Source organism: Cantharellus anzutake (genome assembly GCF_015039405.1).
Source record: "Cantharellus anzutake strain C23 chromosome Unknown EI90scaffold_186, whole genome shotgun sequence".
Classification (NCBI taxonomy): domain Eukaryota; kingdom Fungi; phylum Basidiomycota; class Agaricomycetes; order Cantharellales; family Hydnaceae; genus Cantharellus; species Cantharellus anzutake.
In genome coordinates this window covers 84146-106629 of record NW_024067136.1, presented here as the reverse complement: position 1 = coordinate 106629, position 22484 = coordinate 84146, and the positions used below count along the sequence as shown (strand labels likewise).

At 49.2% G+C, this 22484-nt stretch overlaps 2 protein-coding genes across 2 annotated transcripts; both read right to left on the bottom strand.

The window, feature by feature from the left end:
• Positions 1 to 8197: 8197 nt before the first annotated feature.
• Positions 8198 to 9392, bottom strand: EI90DRAFT_3093419 (uncharacterized protein). Its single transcript, XM_039062476.1, has 2 exons — positions 9079 to 9392; positions 8198 to 9016 (listed from the first exon to the last, which is right to left on the bottom strand). Exons 1-2 carry the CDS (start codon positions 9299 to 9301, stop codon positions 8211 to 8213), a joined length of 1029 nt encoding a protein of 342 aa, XP_038908059.1. The 5' UTR covers positions 9302 to 9392; the 3' UTR covers positions 8198 to 8210.
• Positions 9393 to 12745: 3353 nt separating this feature from the next.
• Positions 12746 to 13965, bottom strand: EI90DRAFT_2951357 (uncharacterized protein; the record flags this gene model as incomplete). The annotated part of the gene is made up of 2 exons (XM_039055407.1): positions 12746 to 13551; positions 13611 to 13965. The coding sequence occupies 2 exons, from the start codon at positions 13963 to 13965 to the stop codon at positions 12746 to 12748; spliced, it is 1161 nt and encodes a 386-aa protein (XP_038908058.1).
• Between the last annotated feature and the right edge of the window lie 8519 nt (positions 13966 to 22484).

Sequence of the window (22484 nt, the reverse complement as noted above, 5' to 3'; positions counted from 1 at the left end):
CGCGCGAAAGAAGGTATCTCTGATCTCTACGTCCATTGTATCCACTTTGTTTCGATCCAAACGTTGGAATATCTTGAGATTTCCGCCTGCCGAACCTACCCATGAGGCCAACTTGGCGGTAAGATCGCTGCTTGTGACAGGCAACTTGAATAATCCGGCAAAGAATCAATGAAGGGTGATACCAACTTTGCGAACTGTCTGCGAAACTTTCTTGCTCCAGGAACGCTACTTAATCCATGGATATGCTCGTAGAGAACTGCTTTGCATTCACATAGCAGCTGGATCATGGATGAGTGGAATCCACTGCGCAGTTTCGCTTCTTCGACACCGCAGCAAAAGAGGAGTTCCTAAATTCACAGTGTCAGACAACGTTCATCCCGGGACAGTATATGAACATTTTGGGCCCCAATAATATGGGCCAATTTGGAAAATGCCTCTATGATGAGCCTGTCATGCGTCATCGCGACCAAGGACTCTACCTGGGCAACTAATATTGGAACCCATGTAGGAAGCACTTTATACACCCTGGCCTTTATTACCCTACGACGGCCGGTAGCCATGGTCGGACAGCTTAACTGCGCTTGGCCGCTAAAACTACCGCCCAAAAATTGAATGCAAATTTCTTGGACGATTGACGCAAAGAAACGGTTCTCCTACTGCGCTCAGTAAATAGCTAAATACAGTGTAAAACGCGTCCGCACCTCCGAGAGAGCGTTTGTTTTGAAGAATTCCTCACGAACGACGTCCAGAGATTTGAAAAGAGGCTTGAGAGGGACGGGTGAATTAAATTTGATGACAGCGTCTTCTTGGGCCCCTTGTTCGAGGACACCGTTGATGGACATACCCAAGCTCGCCTAAAAGGGAAGCCCAAAGGTTGGGAAGTCGGGGGGAATTCTGAAGCAGGGATCACTTACGAGATCCTGGTACAGAGAAGTCTTGAATATATTTCCACTTTTTTCGAGTTGACGGCGGTCCAAGCGAATCCATGGGTTAGGGTGATGGTTCTTCCTCACAACTTCAAGGAGTAGGTAGTGATGGGTCTCCCGGGTACAATATCTAACTAAGCGAGTGACGGTGGCCTCTTCTGCTGCCTCGCTGCGATATAATTCTGCACAGAAGAAGCCAAGGAGGTACTCCTTGGCCCCTCTGAAAGGTATCCCGCAGAGAATATCTTTCTGAATCGAGCGTCGCAGATAGGCTTGATCGATGGGTTCATTCGACTTCATGGGGGTCTTTGTTAATGAGAATGTTCGTTGAAGAGGACGATGGACACCCTCGTCCTCATCCTGCCCACTCAAGTCAACTTTGGAGTCCTATTCTCGACGATAAGGCAAGGGGGAAGTCTTCGCGAACGACAGTCGTCATACCCTGTTGGTGGTTTGAGATGGAAACATTTACAGAAGAGTTTCGTGGGACGGTTACGCTGGCGGTAATGTCCACAAGTAGCAATGACGAGTAATGTTGATGGTGGACGACACATGTTATATTATTCCAAAGGCCGACCTCGAGGAATGCACGAGGGATGTCCCTCCATGCCTCCAAAACTCTCAAATGTGCACAGGCGCTAGTCCACCGCACCGGAGCAGCCAGGCGGCCTGATAGAAGCTGCCCCAACCCTGAGTCGATTCTGGCGTTGCTGCACAACTGAAACCGAGTTCCGATCGACAGCTTTGAAATTTGGATACTCTAACTCAATTTCGAAGATAATTCCCACACTCCCGACGCACTTGGTGAATTCACGGTGGGAAGTACCGCGCTATCGTTTGCTCCAGTTAACGCTTACGGAGGCTGGAATGCCATGTCCTATACCAGTTACGTTGTGGATCGTCCCCGAGGCATCATGTGTGGCTCCGGCTCTTGCGCGTAGGAAACCACTGGGTGTGGCAGCGTGCACAGAGACGCCAGGCTTCCTGCAGGCTGTAGTTTATGTTAAGCCCCTGGAAACGTGGGCGCAATGTTTCGTGTTTTTCAACATCAATTTGCATTGGCCCAACAGGGAGTGTCACACGCGTGCGCGCGCATCAGTGATTCTACTTTCACATATAGTACTAAAGCGTGTTATCGCTCAATTTGAATACGGATGCCGCTGCCTATTAATAATAGTAAGCTCAATCAAATGTTGTTTCGCATCGAAGGCTTCTGACCCCGTCGCAGAACATCTCAGTTAATCAGAGCGCTAAAACAACGAACAGTCGGCACGAGTGTTCCCCTACCGAACATCCGGACCCTCAATTCTGGTTGAATTGCAGCCTCATAGCCGTGCCATGTCTGATTCAACACCCCGTATAGCTGACAGAAGATGCGAAGGTGGGGATAAGGCGGATCTGGATGCCCTGGTACGCCTCTTCAAGGAGTTTTCTCAGAGGCTGGATGACATCATGTCCGTCAAGTCGGACTCCATTCATGGTGAACCAGACCATATCCGTACATGTATGCAGCCTTATTTATGTGTCCCAATTTCACTGAATGCGATACGCCGTTTCTTCGTCCATTATAGCTGACAGTACTGCGGAGCACGGTAACCAGAGGCTGCGCTTGGAGGATTTTGAGAGGTAATCTGCACTCTTTCTGACAAACGACGACAGCCTATCTTTATGAGGGGTCATTTCGTAGTAAAATGCGGCAGCTAAGCGAAGTTGTGAAAGGGATCGCTGACGCCGTCAAGGATCTTAGATCGGCATTCCATCTAATCAACGTGGCACTCGGACTCTGCGCTCGTTTGACTCGAGTTTCCCGGCTTGTGCCTGTCATTGCCTTCCCGTCGGGGCTTAAGGGAGGGGAGGAGAGTAATTCGCAACTGCTAGCAACTAAACGACGCCAAACTGCGTCACAATTTCCCGGGGAGGACGGGTTGACTCCAGGAGTTCCCCCACTTCGAATGGAGGATCTTCCTGAAGAGTTTGAGAAGCTCGCGCGTGGTGTTGACGTGTTCAATGCAGCTTTGAAGACCCTTCCTGGCTGTCATGAAGTCCCAGTCTACATCGCGCGGGGCGTTGACTCATCTTTAATGGATCTGACACAAGACCTGAGATATTGGTCTCGCAACCTGCACGACTTTGAAGGTGAGTATTTCTAGCCTCTTTCGGTGCATCTTGTCAATTCGGTGTTTCAGGGAGGATCCATACCGTTGTCGTGCGGCAACATGTTGGCGCCATAGCAGATGAAATGACACTTCATTTGACTACCGTGATAGACGCGCTTAGGAATTTTATCCGCTTGGGTTAGTAACCATGCTATGAGCTGCCATTTCTTCATTTATGAAATTCATTACAGGTTTACCTACCATTCTTCGGTCCGAACGACAGGAAACGTTTCGAAACCTATCGACGGTTGCAACCCTCTTCGCTAGCGTATCTGCATCGACTATCCAGTTCAGGCGAGTCACCTTTCCCCACCTTTGTGGCGCAACAAAGTCAATTTTTCCAATGTAGTTATGGAGCAACCAATACCAGAGTCGCGCAGGCAGTCAATCTATTTTGGCTCACCTCACTGGTTTTCTCCATTGCTAGTGCAATTAACAGTCAACTTAGTTATCAGTGCGTCGAGAATACTCATGCTGGTCTGAATTCTCAATTGACCAGGTTCCACCCTCAGGTGGTCTTCAACAGTATATGCTACTCCGATTTCGGCACTTCCATGGTGGGCCGCCATGTGGATCCTCAGAGCGCCATTAGCCTTCCTAGTTGTTTCGGTGATTTCGTGAGTGGCGCGCTCAGCTTGCCAGCAAACAGCTTGCTGTGCTGTTCATGCCGCTCATGCCGTCCCCTTACCAATGTTAGGTTTTCCATAGGCATCGTCTGTTTTTCTTTTTCAAATTATAGCCATGAGCCGTATATTCCCATCTGTGTCACTGCCGCTTCTGCGATCTCTGCAACGGCACTTCTTTTCATTAGCGTCTGGTTCAGCGCCGATTATTATGCCTTCAAGAATAGAAAGAAGACGGGGGTATGTTAAAGCATTCTGACATATGGTAACACTTCTGACGGAAATACCTTCTCGCCAACTTGAAGGAGGAACTTGAGTATTTATTCCATTCCTCATCGCTTTTTTACTTGCCTTGGGAATGGTCCCGTAATCAGCTTCACGCGGTGGTTAGGTTTTTCAACTATGCCACCCACCCTGTTCGGTTCTGGTTCCGGCGACATTGGAGGTGGTTCGCATTGGTATTCATGTATTTGGTTCATCCTGATTTTTTTCTGGCACGGAAATGACTTTCCAACGGACTTCACCCCTATAGAACTTGCGTTCTCCCGCTGGCCTTAGTTTTACTATTCCTCTTCCTTCTTTATGACAAATTCGAAGTCGAGGTTGACCAGGCATGCAGGTGGACCCAGGAACTGTTCCGATCAATCCCAACTCACTTCAGGCAAACTGGACGTCAATTTCTGGTTTGGTGGCGAGGCCAGGCATCCGTTCTCCCGACCATGTCATCTGAAAGAGAGCCTGAACTTACAGAAGGAGGTAACGCGGGCCAGCCGCAAACAAGTGTGTTTCCATTCTGTGCGTCCCTTACTAACGATGACCCTTGGACCTCAGGGTTCGGCACAGCACGTGGTTTTGGTGTAAAAACCCATGCACCAAATAAATTCCAGGAAGGTCAAGAGGCAATACGGCGCAGTCGGGAGCTACCGCCTAAGATTCAGAGGTTCCGCGAAGTAATAGTTAAAGTGATCGAGAGGAATCGCCTTTCCAGGATAGAATCGATTGCTTCAGCTCTCAAGTCCCTGCAGCCAATACAGAGACTAAAGGAGCACGCAGCGACGATATATGACATCAAGTTTAGGTCTGACGGACGATACTGTGAGCCCTCTATTACACTTATACCAGTGTTTTTGTTGAATATCCATGCCGAGACAGTAGCAACCTGTTCTGGGGACCAGACAGCGGTCATATGGGATATAGAGGACTCTCTGGAAGTCCGTCGACTGCATTTGCAAAACACAAGCCATCAATCCTGTCTTGCCTGGCGGCCCAATCATCCCCACGTCACGATAACATTGGCAAAGGGATACGTGAATCGACCGTTTTTGGTATGTCCTTACTGAGTAGAAGTGTAACATCCTCTTCATTTCGTCGTTGCGTAGGGCAGTGTACGATATCATCGCATTCACCGACAAGATGCGTCGGTTCCGTGCATCGCTTGGGTGCCATCGGGTCTCTCCGGCCCACTTATTTATTCAGCGGGCACCTACATTTATCTGACAAGAGTAGACATGAACGGGGACTTCAGACACCTCATCCAAGCATTTCCCCAGTTTCTGCGGGGTAATCAAGAACTGTGGAGCGTGAACCTTGGTTATACTCTCAATGACATGGCAATCACCCTGGACGGAAAGAGGCAGGTCTCGCTCTGCAGAGCATATGGTAACAATGCTGATTGTCATCCATGAAGATTATTAGGTGTCGGCACCGTAAATTCTACTCCAGATAAGGACCAAATCAAACCTTCACCGAAATCTCGTGTTGAACGGCGAATCATGAGTAAGTCCATTAAGATGGGAGTATAGAGATGGTTTGACTAGATCACTGGCTTAGTATTTGATATCCAGGAAAAATTGATCATTTAGCAAGTCACTCTCTCGCCCTAATCGGTGCATGGTCGGTGACCTCTGCACCAGCGATATCCCGACCTTTGAAGACGTTCGAAGATTAAGTTTATCTGCTTCAGGCGAACTGTTGCTTGTCACATATGAAGAGAATGTACGCCATCACAGCGCCAACTCTAGGACAGGATTCCTATCTCGTCTCCATATAGATTCCTCCCAAGCTGTTTCGCGTTTATCCGACGTGGCTAGTCCACATCCATACATTTTCTGCTCCAGATACAAAGGAGAATGCAGTTTATGGTCAGTTTGGTATTTCAGGCCCAACATCCGGGGGACCGGTGGAGGATCAGATCATTGTTTGTGCCAACAAAAGTAAGTGGTCCAATTGATTCTTCAGACTCAACATATCCCTGAATCCCGGCTGTAGGGGGTGACGTCTTCATATGGGATTGCGGAACATACCGCCTTCTTCATACATTTAACATGGCCATCCACCCGGACCACACCGTCACTGGAATAGCATTCACCAGTAGTAGGACTCACGAAGTTGAAGCCAGGTGGATTAAGAATGTCCGATCAGTCCAGTCACATTCCCGCAGGATGTTGAGGGTCGCAATCGCATCCAGCGATGGGGCCGTGAGTTTATGGAGTTCGATTTGGGATCCCGATGCTCCTGTCATGCAAACTCCCCAAGAATTGCCAGCCGGCTAGCGCACCAGCGGAATTCATATCCCTGAACAATCGTATAAACCGCTGGTCTCCTTATTTGGTTGTGGCTTATTCCCTCGCCAATTGTGAGCCCTACCTCGGCTGGGTCAGGAGTGTTGCATGGGAGTCCCTAATAACGAATGTAATTGTAGAGACAATGTCTGAGCTGACGAATTCAGCGGAGAATCTCGATGATGAGCCGTGAGGCTATGCCGGGGCAAAGCGGGGAAAACAATGGCGAGCCCCTAAGAGGTGCCTGTAGGAGGTGCCACCTCCGGGTGTATGGGTGGCGAACACAGATGTCGCAGTTAAACGTATATAGCCGGCGCAGAGCAGTACTCTCTCTCGCGCGCACACGTCACGTTTTATTGTGATATTACTGTCAACTTCCCTCTCCGATGAGGGGCAGAGGTGTCGAATGAGCAAAGGAACACAAAAATCCAGTGAGGCTCAAGTCTCAGTCGACGAGCTAGCATTGTGTTGGAATCCAAGTCATGATGCCGCTCCGGCAACATGTCCCGCATGCGGTGCTGATGCGCATGCGCAGCATCCCACACCTATTCCGACACCGCCTCCCTGACATGTCTGTGCGCGCTTAGCATAGCCTAATCGTAGTATAAGTACCTTGTATTCACAGCTAATGACACTCATCACGAAAATCGGACAGGCAACTAGAGCAAGGTCCCCTGGTCCAGAGCACTCCGGAGGCTCCAGAGCACCTGGGAGCATCTGGACCATGTGGGAGCGCCAGTCCGATTTTCATGATGCTCGTCGATCCAATGGCCACTGTCTCTTAGATTTGAAGTATCTTTTGAGTTCTATCTCTTTGTCGTCGCAAGTACAGCCGCCAAGTGCCTCGTCTATATCCGGCCAGCCATAACAACCCACTGTGTTACGGATGAATGCACAGCCGATCACCGCCCGAGGCTAGTTCAGGCAGAGTTAATTTGCAACTTGGATTAAATCGCATCTCTTCGCCCTTGGAATCTTCCATGAGCTCTAGAGCCCTTCCTGATGGCGCGAACGGGTATTTGGAAGCACAGAAGGACCGATCCTCACAGGAGTTGACGTCAGACAAGTTTCAAGTAGAGACGTCAATTCCATGTTCATTCCCACTACCCGGAGCGCTTGCTGCCAATAGCTCTGCTCGGCACTTACAGCGGATGTACACTGATGTTTCTCTGTGACCGTAGAAGACTGCACTGTCGCTGTGGCGGAATCCAATCAACTATGGTCCACGCTACTACTACTGATTGTATTGAGTTTGAACTGACCCTATACGGGTATTGCGGAAGGCAATCTAGGGACTCGCCACATTGTACTCCAATACTGAGATGGCACATTTGTTCTCCGGCACACTGATGACGGGTTCACATGACCTCATTCGGTGCCACGATATAGTGTTCAAATTCAAGGACGCGATTTCAGCGTAGTCTCACAATTTATGATCCAAGCACTAAATCCCCGGACGATGAGTCCATCACCGAACCTCGCACGATTCAGTCACCTGGGATGTTGCACTATGGGAACTACTATGCTGCCCGTCTGACGCACTGCTACTAGGGGTTCTACCGGCCAAGTTGACTTGACTTCAATGTCACCCACATCCCATTCTACTTTAGTAGAGGCTGGAATCCTGCCCACATCCCATCTATCTCCATATCAATTGCACCAACGGTAGCACCCTTAACGAATAAGCCTAAGTAGGACTGCTATTGGATACATTACCTACACGCAATGAGTCTGGGGAGTGTGGGGTCAGTGTGAGGGTGACTGATGTTGAGAGAGGTAAAGAGTAAACGGAATGCGAAAGGCGTCCTTGATGCGTAATTTGTGGTCTCATGAATTTTTATCTAAAATGTAACTGCACATGTAAGTCGTGTTCAAGCGTACTTTATCAGCATTGGACTGTCCTGTAATGAAACAAAATTCTAACGAGAAGGGCGGTATATACAGCTATCCAAAATGTGGGAGGAGCAATGACCAAGATGGGGTTTGGTATAGATCAGGTGGAGGTGAACGCAGAGAGGTGAAGGTAAGTACAAGTAAGATAACCCGTGCAATGGCATAAACAGGTCCACTGAGTAGTACTACACCTGCACCAACGTCGCTAACATGATCAACTGCAGCATGACCAGCAACCCATACGCTCAACGCTAAAACGACAGGAGCCGCTGTAATGTATATCGCTGAAATCCGCCACAGAATCATCTCCACATATGTTGGAAAGGGAAATGACCAGGCAAAGCAATGTATTCCTCCGAAAATGATCCCAGTGGCCGCAAATATGAAAGCAAGTCCCGGGGTCCCGACCTCCTTGACAGGAGTTGTTGGATCTGCGCCTGTCTCCACTTTAAGTGCTTGTTGATTCGTCTCGGAAGTTGGGGGGAACTCCTCCGTCACATGGATTGGAAATTGAACATTAACGGGTTTATGCCACCACAACACGTAAACAATGACATTCAGTGCCACATACGCCAGTGTCATTGTCTCGAGTTGTGATCTGTGCAAACGGCCTGCCCATCGTCCAGTGTATTGGGTGATGAACCATAAAAATTGAATGACGATTATCAATTTGGCGAACGGATCCCTTTTGCTTCGGTCGAGAATTTTCTCCTTCGTTATTGCGGCCTTTCTAACATCCCCAAACTTCTCAATTATGCCGGGGTATTGCTGCAAGTCGTTCAGATCCACCGTTCTTCCTTTTGGTAGGTCGTAGAAGCCATTCATGGTGACAAAGTACGAATGTGTAAGGGTCCACTCTTGTGTTAAGTACAAGTCAGGGCTTCGTCCTTTCCTACTTTCCCATAAATTCCGGGCGCACCTTCTACCTTCTTGCATTTCTTTGATATTCTCCAGGATGTCAAGAATTCCTTCCATGCGATCGTCAAAATGAACTCCGGTGAAACCAGTGAAAGTGCCATTAATTCGATGCGGGGCCATTTAAGCGACCAGGAACTATAATAGCGCCCTGGTACGTTTGGGTGTACTGCCGTCCAAATGCATGCAAACACGGTAAGGAGACAGCTATAGACGATGCACCACATCGTTCGGCAATTCCGGAGATCGCTGCAAGCATCAGATACATCCAGCAGGAAATTAGTCGTGTTGTGAGGGTAGACGGGCGCTGAATAAACACTGTGGACAAGGAGAAGAAAGGTGATAAGAGCAGCCGCCATAGGAATGCAGGTGCAGGCAGGCTACCAGGTGTTAGACCAAGGATGGGCTTTATACTCTAGACTGGCGCGCGGCGCCGCATGCTGTGCCTTCTCACGGAGCCTCCTCAAGGCTGCAGGCCAATAAATATTTTCAGGGGTCCCAAAGCAATTTAGCCCATTCACACACCTTAGATGACTCACGGCGAAGCGATGACTGGAAGGTACAAGCAATTCAGTGTGTGAGGTTTAGCCGATGGACTCCAACTCAACGGAAGAGTTCCGGCTCAATAGGGTCGCACTGAATGTTATTCGACTGCTTGTGCTAGGAGTATGGGCACGTGGAATCAGAAAATTAAATGAGATAGCACCCGAACGTCGAAGAGGAATCCATACAGGCCTTTGGATTTAATATATTCGAGCGGCGGGGAAAGATTGGTTCATAATTGAGTGGTTACGACACGTTGAGCGCCCAGGTGAAGGAGGTTGACACCGTCAAGGAAACCTCCAGGAGACACCGAAATGAGAAGGTATAGAAACCATACTGTACTGGTCCTTATTCTTGGAAAGTAGGGGGCCGAATCCCTATTCGCCCAGAAAAGGTGTGTTGAGATGCTTCGGCATGGAACCAAAATTAATTAATCTACCCCTTATTGGTTTCTCAGGAATTGTCAGATGAAATTCGCCGTATATAGCCGCAAGGTACATAACATGTGTTCGCAGAAGTGGAGTTACAAGTTGGCCCGTATCCATTGCAGGTGGACGTACATGATACCGTAATTGAGTTCTATCCATACAGTAAGGCCGACGTCAACATCTTGTTCAGGTCGGAACACACGGTTATGAATAGACCGGCTCGTACCCTGTGTGCTCATTAGAACAGCTGAATCTCCCAACACCGCACCGCTCCCATTACACATGTGGTATCTGGAAGAGGAATTCCAGCTACACCGTTCCAGACATTGACGGTCAATGATCAACAGTGTATCGGTTAGATACGATGTCGCGTTATTGATAAAGCGCCAGGTCCAGTGACGAGCGGTAGAAGCCAGAATAATCCCATAGAGTAGTTGATTTGCGAGCGGTCAGCCGATCGTATCCGATCATTGTATAGACGTTCACTTGGGAAACATAGAACCAAAAGGGATGAGACACCAGGAGAATACGACCCAAGAGGGCAAGAGTGGGTGGCATAGGATGCAAGCACTCGCTTGAAGATTGGGCAAGTGCCATGAAGACTGGGACGCTTTCTTTAGCCCTCGTAAACTGGGCGGTGGTCCCAAAGAAGTTTGAGAGAACATATATCACACTCCCCAGACGGCGAGACTATTGGCAATCAAGAGTCCAACTGTTACCCAACAGTCGAACGCCTAGTCACCACCCAGTAAGACTATCTCCCGGAGTAGTGCTTACGACGACGGAGGTACGCATCAGTACCTATTACTTCGATTCCAGGAATCCCTTTGAGCCTTTGCGAAACCTCGCCACCCTTCACTTAGTTTCCTACGTCGTTTCTGCCACCATCTCCAATCCCAGCCAACCGCACTGGCCACTCCACACAATCTGCACGATCCGTAGCATCGATATGACTCCACAAGGCCGACTTTGAGCAAATCCCTGAGTCAAAGACAACGAAAGAGTAAGGGCAACATCTCGGATGCAGCGTTAGACTGAATCATGTGCACTCGGATCACGAATTGTGAGAAATCGAGCTGAAGCGAGGGCTGTGCGTTCTCGAAACTAGATCAGCGCCGAGCAAGGACACGTGAATCGTCCTCTTTTGGGACCACTTTTCGTCTCATAGCGTTGAAACTCGATAGCTCGCGACAACAGTTGATCAAAGGGCGAAAAATTCTGCTGCTGTTACAGTCTCATTTCCTCGCCACACATGTGATACTTCGTACCTCCAACCGCTTAGGGACGCTGACGATTGCGTTTGGGGACGGGGACGAGTCATCAACCGACCGCCGGTGCTATTCAATAATCGAGAGCATAGAATGAACTGACGTCGACGTCAGATAGATTGAAAGCAGAAATGTTGATCGAGTCTGCTGTCGACAGCTCCACTCGGCAACTACATCAAGTGCAGCCCGACAGTATTCGGCGTCCACTGTCCGAGGATGCAAGTTTACTAATCCTCCACAGATGGAATACTTTATGGCATTCGGCATTCGGCTGAAGGGGATCAACTCAGTTGTCTGGTTAATTTGAGACCTTGACAAACTGTGCCACGCCGCTACATCAAGTCCAATGGTGGTTTGTTTTGGCTGCGGCTCGGTCAGTATCAGACTCTAAAGGCAAATTTGTCGGCACAAACACATGTAAATACTAGTTAATTGAGCAAGATGTGTGCGCCAACGAGCATAAACGGGAGCGCGCGCATGGAAAGCGGAAGGAATACGAAACTGGGAAAACTCAATCAAGTGGCTGTCCAATCCGTCCGGTCGATGCCTTCAAGCACGTTTGAACTCTGTTGTAAGCGGGCTTGCCTACTTTGCAGTCTCTGCTCTTCACTCATTTGCCTCACCTGTAGGGAACAACACTGTGTCTCTAATCGATTATCCGAGGCTTCTGATCACTTCACAATGGACGCATCGTCCTGACCCTTAGAAGTGACCGAAATTGTAGTTAGTAAACGGCGAATGTGTAGCATAGCGTTTATTCCTCGTAAAACCAGCACCTGTCTGAGGTAACACAAAGCGTTCTTTCTTCGGGTTATTCGTCCTTGACCTTTCCATTTTCAACCCCCCATTGTGCGTCTTAACGTAATCCGCTCATTTGCTACTGCTTCGTCGTTTGTTGATGCCCCGCTTCGGATCCTGCAGTTATTGGTCGTTCATGTGTCTGTCAATTCACACAGGTCTTCCTTTTGCCCCGACCTTATGTCCGCTGGTTTGTTTGACAGGCTTCCTCGTTTATCCGGTGATCGTGGCCCCGAGACCATACTCAGGTGCTGAATACGCTCGGGGGGTAACAAATGCTCTGGACTTACCTAATGTTGGGCACGTTCAAGTAATCCTCCTTTCTGTCTGTCGTCTGCTGCTACTCGCGTACTCCGCCGCCCAATTGTTCCCTTTCGATCCGCCGCCGCAGTCCCGTTCAAATCACGATCCGTTGGCATCACTTGGTGTGGCGGTGTGGCGCAGCTGGGCTTGCAAGGTTTCAAACTAGACAATTGACATTATCCCTTTCCACCCGGGTTGGGAGTTGAAGTCGCATTTTTGGACTCACATTTCTTGCTATGCGGACGATACCTTATGCTGAAAAAAAGCCTAGGACGCTGGCAGCTGTTCCTTCATTCGATGACGATGGGATTAGGGTTGCATGTACATACACCTATCCAAAATGCGGGAGGAATGATGACCAAGATGGGGTTTGGTATAGATCAGGTAGAGGCGATTGCAAAGAAGTGAAGGTAAGAACAAACAAGATAACCCGCGCGGTGGCGTAAACAAACCCAATGAATGCGGTCGCAAGACCAGGCGGCCATTCACTACCACCAACCCGTACACTGAACATAAAAAAGCCAGGGAAGACTGTAATAATTATCGCTGAAACCCGCCATAGAAGCATCTCTACATGTGTTGGAAAGCGAAATGACCATGCAAGGCAATGGATTCCCCCAAAGATCATCCCAGTGACTATAAATATGAGATCAAATTCCACGTCCCCGATCCTTGTCACGGGGGATATCAGATCTACATCAGTCTCCGTTTTAGGTGTCGGTTGATCAACATTGGTCCCGGAGGTCGGAGGATCAGGATTGGACTCTCTGGCCACATGGATTGGGAATCGAATGTTAACGGGTTTATGCCACCACAACACATAAACAACAACACTTAGTGCCGCATACGCCAGCGTCATTGTCTCGAGTTGTGATCTGTGTAAATGGCTTGCCCATCGTCCGACATATTGAGCGATAAACCATAGTAATTGAAGGACAATGATGGATTTAGCAAACGGATCCCCTTTGCTTCTGTCAAGAATCTCCTCCTTTGTTATTGCGGCCTTTCTAGCATTCCCAGACTTCTCAATTATCCCGGGGTATCGCTGCAGGTCGTCCCGGTAACCCAGCGCACTTTCCGCCGATGGATCAAAGAAACCATGCATGGCGACAAAGTATGAATGTGTAAAGGTCCACCCTTGTTACAAGTGCAAGTCAGAGCCTGATTTTTGCATTCTCCTTAAATTCAAGGCACACCTTCAACATTCCTGCATTTCTTTGATATTTCCCAGGATTTTAAGAAATCCCTCCATGCAAATACCAGAATGATCTCTGGTGAAAGCAGTGAAAGCAGCGTGAAGCCGACACGGGGTGATCTAAACGACCAGGCACCATAATAGTGCTTTGGCACGTTTGGGTGCACTGCTGTCCAAATGCAGGCAAAGACGGTAAGGAGACAGCTATAGACGATGCCCCACATCGTTCGGCAATTTCGGAGATCGTTGCAAGCATCAGATACATTTGGTGGGAAACTAGTGGCATTGCGAGGGAAGATAGGCGCTGAAAAAACACTGTGAGCAAGAAGAAAGGTGGTGATAAGAGTGGTTGCCATCGTGCGGAGTGCGGGTATAGGCACATCAAACATGGACTGAGTACGTACGTGTAGGCAGCTTTATACTGTGGACTAGTTTCCTTACGTATGTTGTTTTGTTAGCCATGTTTGGGGCTCCGAATTACATCTAGCTCATTCACAGTTCTTCGATGACGCAGTGAAGCAGTCTCCCCCAAAAAAAAAAACAGCCAAATTCCGCGTGAAGGGCACGCATGGTGAGCTCTTACATAAGCACGCAGAGAAAAGGGGGACATCGATCCTAAACGCGTTATTATAAAAATAAAATAAAATAAAACACCGCGCGCGCGGTTTGGATGGAAGGCCTAGCTGATTGACTATTTAGAAAAATGGTGGGCACTCACCATTTATTTTTTGCTATGCTTGCTGAACTTGTGCGAGCTTGTATGTGATCAGAAATAATTGATTCACACTTTATAGTAAACCTCCTGAACAAACCGAAAACGAGAAGCACATCACGCAGATCCGCAACTGCGTAGTCTCGGAAATGAATTACCGCATTTTCATTCGGATGCACGTGTTGAACACCATGGGGCCAAGGCTACATAATGAATTCCCTCTTCTTGGGACCTTTCAGAGAAAACTCGGGAATCCCTGTTGAATGCGAGTCGCAATCCTCGTCAGACAGTGAATACCCTCTCACAGCTCCTGAACCATCGAGGTCAAGTCAGCCCCGGTCAGTCCCGAAGCCCGCGTGATCCTAGCCCAACCCCCGGTTGCCGGAACGAAGCTAACAAGTCAGTCAGGGCACATTCCACAGCGGGCCCGCACAGTGGCATGACCATTTGTTGAGTTTATTCATACTATAACCCCGTATTAGAATTCTTGGGATCGTAGCGTACGCTGAGGCCATCCTCGTTCCTATTGGAGCCAGCACCCGTTTGAGGCCACGCGGCGTTTTGTGGTCGGGTCATCCATGAGACTTTATCCCTGGCTCTTCACTTCCGGAACTTCACCGTGCGCCTTGTCGTGTTTTATTTAACGCAACCCGCTCATTCGCTATTGCTTGGTCGCAAGTTGTTCATGGGGTGTTCTTGCACTTATTGGCGGTGCATATGTTGACCGTTTCGCATGGCCGCCACCCGGTGTCTGCTGCACGTCTGATAGGCCTCTTGGTTTATCAGGCGATCGTGGCCTTGAAATCTACTTACATGCTGGATTCACTTTGGGGTGCAAATGCTCCTGGTCAACCTGGGGCCATGCACAGAGCGCCAGCCATCGTGCATTATTTGCCACCGCATGCGTACTCTGCCATCCTTTTTCCTTTGGATCCCCGCCGAGCCTCGTTCAAGCCATGAACTGTATCTTGTCCAGTTGGGCTTAAGTTTCAAATTTACCAGACACCTGGTGTCGACCGTTTTCGACCGGGTGCTGTGGACATGAACGATTGAAGTCGATCCTCCCCATACACACCATGCTTTGTGCAGGACGCTGGCAGCTGCTTTTGTGAAGGGGGTTCGTCATCGACAAACAACTGCAATAACACGCTTCGTCTGACTCTGTCAATCTCTTAGATGTCATTCAAGTCCCCACCCCCATAGATCGCCATGCCAGTCCTGTCAACGGTAGCACAACTGCTTCCACAGTAGATTAAAATCAGAAGCACAAATGTGCACATATCTATCCGAGATGCGGGAGAAATGAGGTCCAAGACGGGGTCCGGTATAGATCAGGAGGAGGTGAACGCAAAGAAGTGAGAACAAGATAATCCGGGCAGCGGCGTAAGTAATTTCCATGAGTGCCTCGAATATTAAAACTATGGCGGAGCGAGAATCAGCGGAGTGATCGCCAGACACTATGCCTACACCAAGAATCTCAGCCACAGCAAAACGATACCAATCTTCAACACGGCGGGAACTGGTTCTGCGTCTCGACATGGACAGAATAGGGGACGCTATCATATGTATCGCTGAAATTCGCCACAGAATCATCTCTGCACGTGTCGGAAAGGAAAATGACCATGCAAAGCAATGGATTCCACCAAAGATGATCCCAGTGGCCACACCAGCCCAAATAGGACCATATCCAACGATCTCCGCTAGAGTGGGATTCAGAACTGCCCCATTCTCCAGACTGGGCGCTGGCTGATCGGCATCGAGGTCCTTGGAATTCGGAGGATCAGAACGGTTGGAATCTTCCGTCACGCGGATCGGGAATCGGATGAGAGTAGGTTTATGCCACCACAGCATGTAATCGATGACACTTAGTGTCGCATACGCCAACGTCATTGTCTCGAGTTGCGATCTGTGTAAATGGCCCGCCCATCGTCCGATGTAATGAATGATAAACCATAGTAGTTGAAGGATAACGATGAATTTTGCAAACCAGTCCCCTTTGCTTCTGTCAAGAATTTCCTCCTTTGTTACTATAACCTTCCTAGCGCCATTCTCCTTCTCAATTATGCCGGGGTATTTCCCGAGGACATCCAAAGGATTTTCGCTCCTTTTGGGAACTACTGCTGCTCCTTTGGATGGGTCAAAGAAACCGTTCATGATGACAAAGAATGAATGCGTCATCGTCCATCCTTGTAAAAAGTAGAGGTTGTCATGTGTATTTCCCCTTGAATTCAGGGCACACCTTTGATCATCTCGCATTTTCCTGTTATTCTCTGAGCCTCCAAGAAATCCCCCAACGCTCCCCCTAGAAGGATTTCCGGTGTAACCAGTGCTAGGATCATCAAGTAACCGCGAGACGATCCAGACACCAGGGTACTACGATCATTGGGATTTCGTATGTTTGGGTGCACTGCCGTCCAGATGCACGCAACAATGGTAAGGAGACAGGTATAGATGATGCTCCACATAGTTTGGCAATTGCGTAGGTCATTACAAGCATCAGACACATATAGCGAGAGACTGATGTTATGAGGGAGGATAGGCACTGCATGAACACCGTAGGCAAGAATGAATGTGATGAGAGTGGTTGTCATCGGAGTGGGGATTACGGGCCTATCAGACGTAAACCAAGTATATGCTTTATACATACTGTGGACGCGGATGCGCGCGTGGAAGTTGCGCCGGCATGGAAATAGAAACGGTTGATTCCCTCTATTAGTTCCCCAGAATTGCCGGAGGACACGAGCAGCAGGGGATCTCATATTGAATACAACTTCTCGCCAGGCAGTTGCCGTCGAATAAACCTCCAAGCTTTCTGGACGAACCGAAATGAGAAGGTATGAGAATCACATCATGCAGGCCCGTAATCTCGGAAATCAAACGCCGTATCCTCATTCACTCAGAACAGATGCGCGTATTGAACATGCGCTAGCAAGGAGGCAAAGTTAATGAATTCCCTCCTTATCGGTTCTCAGGAACTGTCAAAGAAAACTCGACCACCAGGGAGTACCAGTTGAATGAAACCAGGCGAATCTTCGCCCGAGAGCTGAGGCCACCTGGCAACCTTCCAATCATCGAGGCCGACGAACCCTTGCTTAGTCCTGGACCTCGTACATCGCATTTCGTTTTCGAATCTTAGCCTACCACAAAGTAATCCGGGGTCGCAGGAGCAAGGCTACCAGTTGGCCAGGTACATTGCATAGCGGACCGCTAGAATCACTTATTGAGCTCATTCATGCAATGGTATTGCCACTTTCGATTAGCCCTGAATCTGCAGCCACGTAAAGACCTTTCCGTTGTATGTGCCTTGACCGAATGAAGACTGCTGGATCCGATGGGACTACTAGCAGTCAAGAGGTTCTAACCTGTTTAAGGTCCCAAGAATGCGTCAAGTGATCCTCAAGCTTCTCTAAAGAAACAATGAGAAGCATACCGTGGGGAACCTTGTTCGTGGGTTCTCGGATATTAAACACCTTATCCTCATACTTCAAACTGATGCGCGCGTTGAACTTTGCGCCTGGATAAAGCAGAAACAATGGATCCACTCTTCAGTTTCTCCAGAACCGTCAGAGGAACTCAAGGACCAAGCGATCACTGTTGGGTGCAACTCGTAAGTCCTCACCAGATGGCAGATGCCACCTCGCAGTTTCCGATCATCAAATGCCCGCGAGCCTTGCTCAGTCCTGGGACTCGCGCATCGCATTTCCCCCGAATGCTAGCCGAAAAGTAACCCGAAATGGCAGAAGTGAAGTCACAAGTTAGCCAGTTGTACATTGCACATCGAACCCGCAAGGTACCATAGTTATTCGTTGAGTTCGTCCACACGATGACGTTGGCACTTTCGATCAGGTCTGGATACATGGCTATGTATAGACCTGCCTGTACCTTGTGCGCGCTTTGAACAAATGGGGACCACCGGATCCGCAAAGCATCTCACAGCCCCGCAGCGAGTGTCCTGTGTAGATCCCGACTACACGGTTCCATATGTCAACATCAACAGACTCGTAGGTTCTGAGCCTTACGCTCACCACATCCGCCAGGCGCTGCTGGTTGTGAAGGGAGGAGAGCCCAAAGGGGTGACTGGAGGACGAGCCTAAAAGAAGGCTGTGAGAACAGCACTTCCTGAGCTCCTGAGTATAAGGCTACTGGCAGTCAAGAGATGCTGACTTGCTTGGATCCCAAGCGAACACTGTAAGGGCAGTCGCGAAATTAATGCTATAGTACACTGTTGGATTGCAGAGGACCGCACCCATATAAGAGGTTGAGAATGGCAAAAGCGCCTGAAACAGGTATGCGTAATGTAGTCATGCATGTGCGACGGATGGAACGTTAGGCAGACGAGCGAATCAACGAGTTCCATTCAGTGTGGTGCAGCAGAAACGCGATGAAGCAGCTACTTACTCTTGGTAGGAAATGAGCATGTTAGGAACGTCTTTGTATAACCCCTGAATGACGACGGACATAGGGCGATGGAATGGAGGGCTTCTTCATAATACATACTTCTTCCATGTTGTTTTCGGCATACTCGTTGCGTTTCCTGGAGTAGGTCGCGCGCAGCGAACTATGCTGCAGAGTGCGTGTTGTCTGGTATGGAGATATGTGTCAAGCTTCGCTTGTTCTGCCGACTGCGTCATGGCTGAACCCACATTGGCTGAGTCGCTGATCGCATCCGCTCGCTATTCCTTCTTGTTCCATGTTATATGGACTCTTATCGTTCGCTAGTGATTTAGAATGGTTTGGTGGTGGCCATCTTCAACGACGGTGCAATGCTAAGTGGGGCGGTTCCCCGCCAAAGGATTTGAATTGAATCATCAGACTTCTTTATGCAGGATGAAGGCGCGCAGAGAATGCCACGACATTGGAAGCTGGAGTTCTACGACACTTAAACCACGGCGCTGCTCTAGTTTATGGATAGGATATAATTCTTTACGGAAACCTGAGCAATGCAGAAGGCACCAATTGACAACAGCCGCTTCCACATCTAGAAAGGCATTCAGTTTAACACCGCCTCCCAGCATACTCCAGCATACTTAGATCCTGCAGTGCTGACTACTACCAGAAGTTGCTCGTCAAGGCCCAGTAATTCCCGGGCTCGGCCATCTATTCACTCTCCATCTTCGATCTCGAGCGAGTCATCAACAACAATGCGAACCGGCGGTCTTGCTTTGGTGACTGCGTGTCTTGGAGGGTCCGAGATGACACTCCTTACAATCGCTCTACGATTTTCTTCCCCTCATTAACGGTTGTGCCGGTTCCCCACCTTCCATTACCCAGTCCAGCTTGAGCACCGTTGTCGAAAACCCAGTGACCACCAAATGGACCTGAGCATTCCCTATGACGACGGAGACGCTGGGCATTAGCACCTACTGCTTTCATCATTTGATACTCCCTGGCAATAAGCACGTCTCTATTTCTGCTGATGAGTTCGCTTTTGCTTTACCATTCAGCTTGATAACTATCAGAGGACAACCCAGACTCCTCCCCAGTCGCTCACCGATTTCTCCGAGGTTTAGTTGCGGCTAAACCTCGGAGAATTCGGTGAGCGACTGGGAGGAGTCTGTCGAAAACCCTCAATTCGAAAGTCCATCTTCTCACGCTCCCAATGAACAAGGACTGTTATTCGTTGATGACTTTAGTGATGTATTCTCGCCTGCTTCCCTTCCCTTCTAGGGATCAATCGTCTATGGTCCTCTAAAGCCTCTAGTAGCTCCAGTGAGTGTCCACTGCGCTCATTCTCTGGTGAAACCAGCACCCGTTTGAGGCCACGCAGAGTGTCCCGTGGTCGGGTCATTCTTCGCGTTCTCGGAACCTCATCGTGTGTCGCGCCGTGTTTTATGTTTCATTCGCCACTACTTGGTCGCTTGTTCATGCTGTGGTTCTTTCAGTTACTGGCTGTGCACGTGTCGGCCAGTTCCCATGGATCTCGGTGCCCGCTGGTTTGTTTGATAGGCCACTTCGTTTATTGGGTGATCGTGACCTTAAGGCCACGCTCGTGCGCTGAATTTATATTGTCGATCCCTGTTGAGCCACGTTCAAGTTACAATCTGTTGGTCCCACTTGATGTGAAGGCGCGGCGTAGTTAGGCTCAGGTTCCAAACCAACTAGACAGCTGATATGACCCTTTTACCACTAAACATTCTGTATGTGAACGACGAGACTCGCATCCTTGGACTCAGGCCTTACCATGCACACAATTCTTTGCACCTCCGAGAAACCCAAGTCGCTGGCAGCCTCCATAGTGCACGGAGACTCGTCATCGACGGATGACCGCGATAATACGGCGCTGTCTAACTCGGTCAGTCTCTCGTTGGTGTTGGAAGAAGGCCGGTTGCTATGGTCTCAGCTATCAACCTCCGCCTCCGTGGAGAGAATTGCAGGATTGCAAATGATGTGGGTTCTAAGCCTCGGACGACGTTGGGGTGGCCGGGGAGAAATACATAGACCCAAGGTAGTGTGTCCGGCCTGGTCAGAAATCGAGCTGATGCAGTTGATCTATGGTGGACTCTCCTGCTTGTCGTTGGCCATCGCATGCATTCGTGAAGTTTCGACTCACCCGTTGGTGTGTGATGGCGAATGATCAATGACGGTTACTTGATGTGTTACTGCCTAAATAGTTGTTTCTTGATGTGGAAATGTATTCCTATGGACACTCGACGATACGTGCGCTTGAACTCGCCGCTGAGCCAGGATGTTTTCGGAGCGGTTATTTGGACTGACATTTGGCGCTTTCGTCAGCAAATCATCACCACTCAATACATCAGAGCTACATCGAACAACGACGGCAACGCACTCAAAAAATCTCTCCATTCAAACCCGATATGGAGGGGGAGGGGAATTAGGCTATTAAAAGTGAATTGCAAGGTCGAGGATGCGATAAGAAAATACATAGTGTCGTAACATAGTAGGATTCGGAACAGAGGAAAAAGTCTTAAAGGGAAGGCGTAATAGTAACCAACGAAATGGTCAACAGGGTCGTGATGAGTGCGGAAGTTAACGCATGCAAAAGAAAGCTACGATAGCGAAGAGGAGCTCGCATGTCATAAGAAGCGAATAAGTGATTTTTGGAAAATGACATGCGATTGCCATGAGGTCGAAAGTGGACGAAAGGGAACAGCGAAATGCATCCGGTCATGTAAATACCCTTCGCGTTAATCTTTCATTCGATTTGCAACCACCCATGCAGCGACCCCGATAAAGACAACGCCCGCGGCTGACACGAGCGGTAACGGCTATAATCGGAGCGAAAAGGAAAAGGACGGAAGCATGTGTATTGAGCACTGTTAGAACGAAACAGAAGTAGGATAAATAATTACATTATTTCCCAACTGCTTCGAAGACGTGCTATTAACCTTGACTATTGTTGGAGGTGGACCCGAGCCTGGTGTGATGTCGTGTTGCCGATGCCCTTCTTCTCCAGTGTCAATTTCGCTACCGGCTGAAGCTGATCGTGGCCCTGTATTACGTACGCTGGGTGCGGGACTGATTGGGAACGACCCAAACTTAGCGTGCCCGTTCATTCGAACCTCCGACGGAAACGGTTTAAGATTACCAGGAGGTGCAGGAGAATTTGATCGCGAGCCCGAACCTTCTTCCGAAGAGTGTTCAACTGAGTGTATCTCACCGTTTAAGTCAGGCGAGCGCGGTGGGGTAGCAACTGGGATAGGACGCTTCACTTTCCTTTTGCGAACTTTCGAGGACGAACTCGACGAACTCCCACTTCGCTTTTTTGTAAGGTGCTTCAACATCCCATTGACTAACGGCCTCTTCTGGTAGTTGGGTTGATCCACGACGGCTATATCACTCCCCGACGAGGACCACGCTTTCAATTCGGCCTCCCTCTCAAGCTTGATAGCATCGAGAATGCTTTTTCCCTCCTTGACACGCTCCTCCTCGCGCGACTCCATAGCACACATCCGTGCTTCCCATTCACGAGCGGCCTCCTTGAGACGAAGACGCTCGTTATCCCATTCCTCACGTTCCACCTTCCATTGTCCCTCAACACGCTGGGTCCATGCCTCCCAGACATCGAGTCCAACGGCCGGAGTCTCCTCCTTGGTCTCCTCAACTGGAACGCATGGGGGCTCGGGCTCGGGTTGGGGTGGTTGCTGCTGTCGTTCCTGCTCGTTTTTGGCTTCGATAACGGCCTCCAACGATTCGACACGGGCC

Coding starts and splice junctions, on each gene's coding strand:
- EI90DRAFT_3093419 (XM_039062476.1), bottom strand. CDS start 9,301: ATGTGGTGCATCGTCTATAGCTGTCTCCTTACCGTGTTTGCATGCATT. Junction 9,017..9,078: donor GAAATGCAAGAAGGTAGAAG/GTGCGCCCGGAA, acceptor ACTTAACACAAG/AGTGGACCCTTACACATTCG.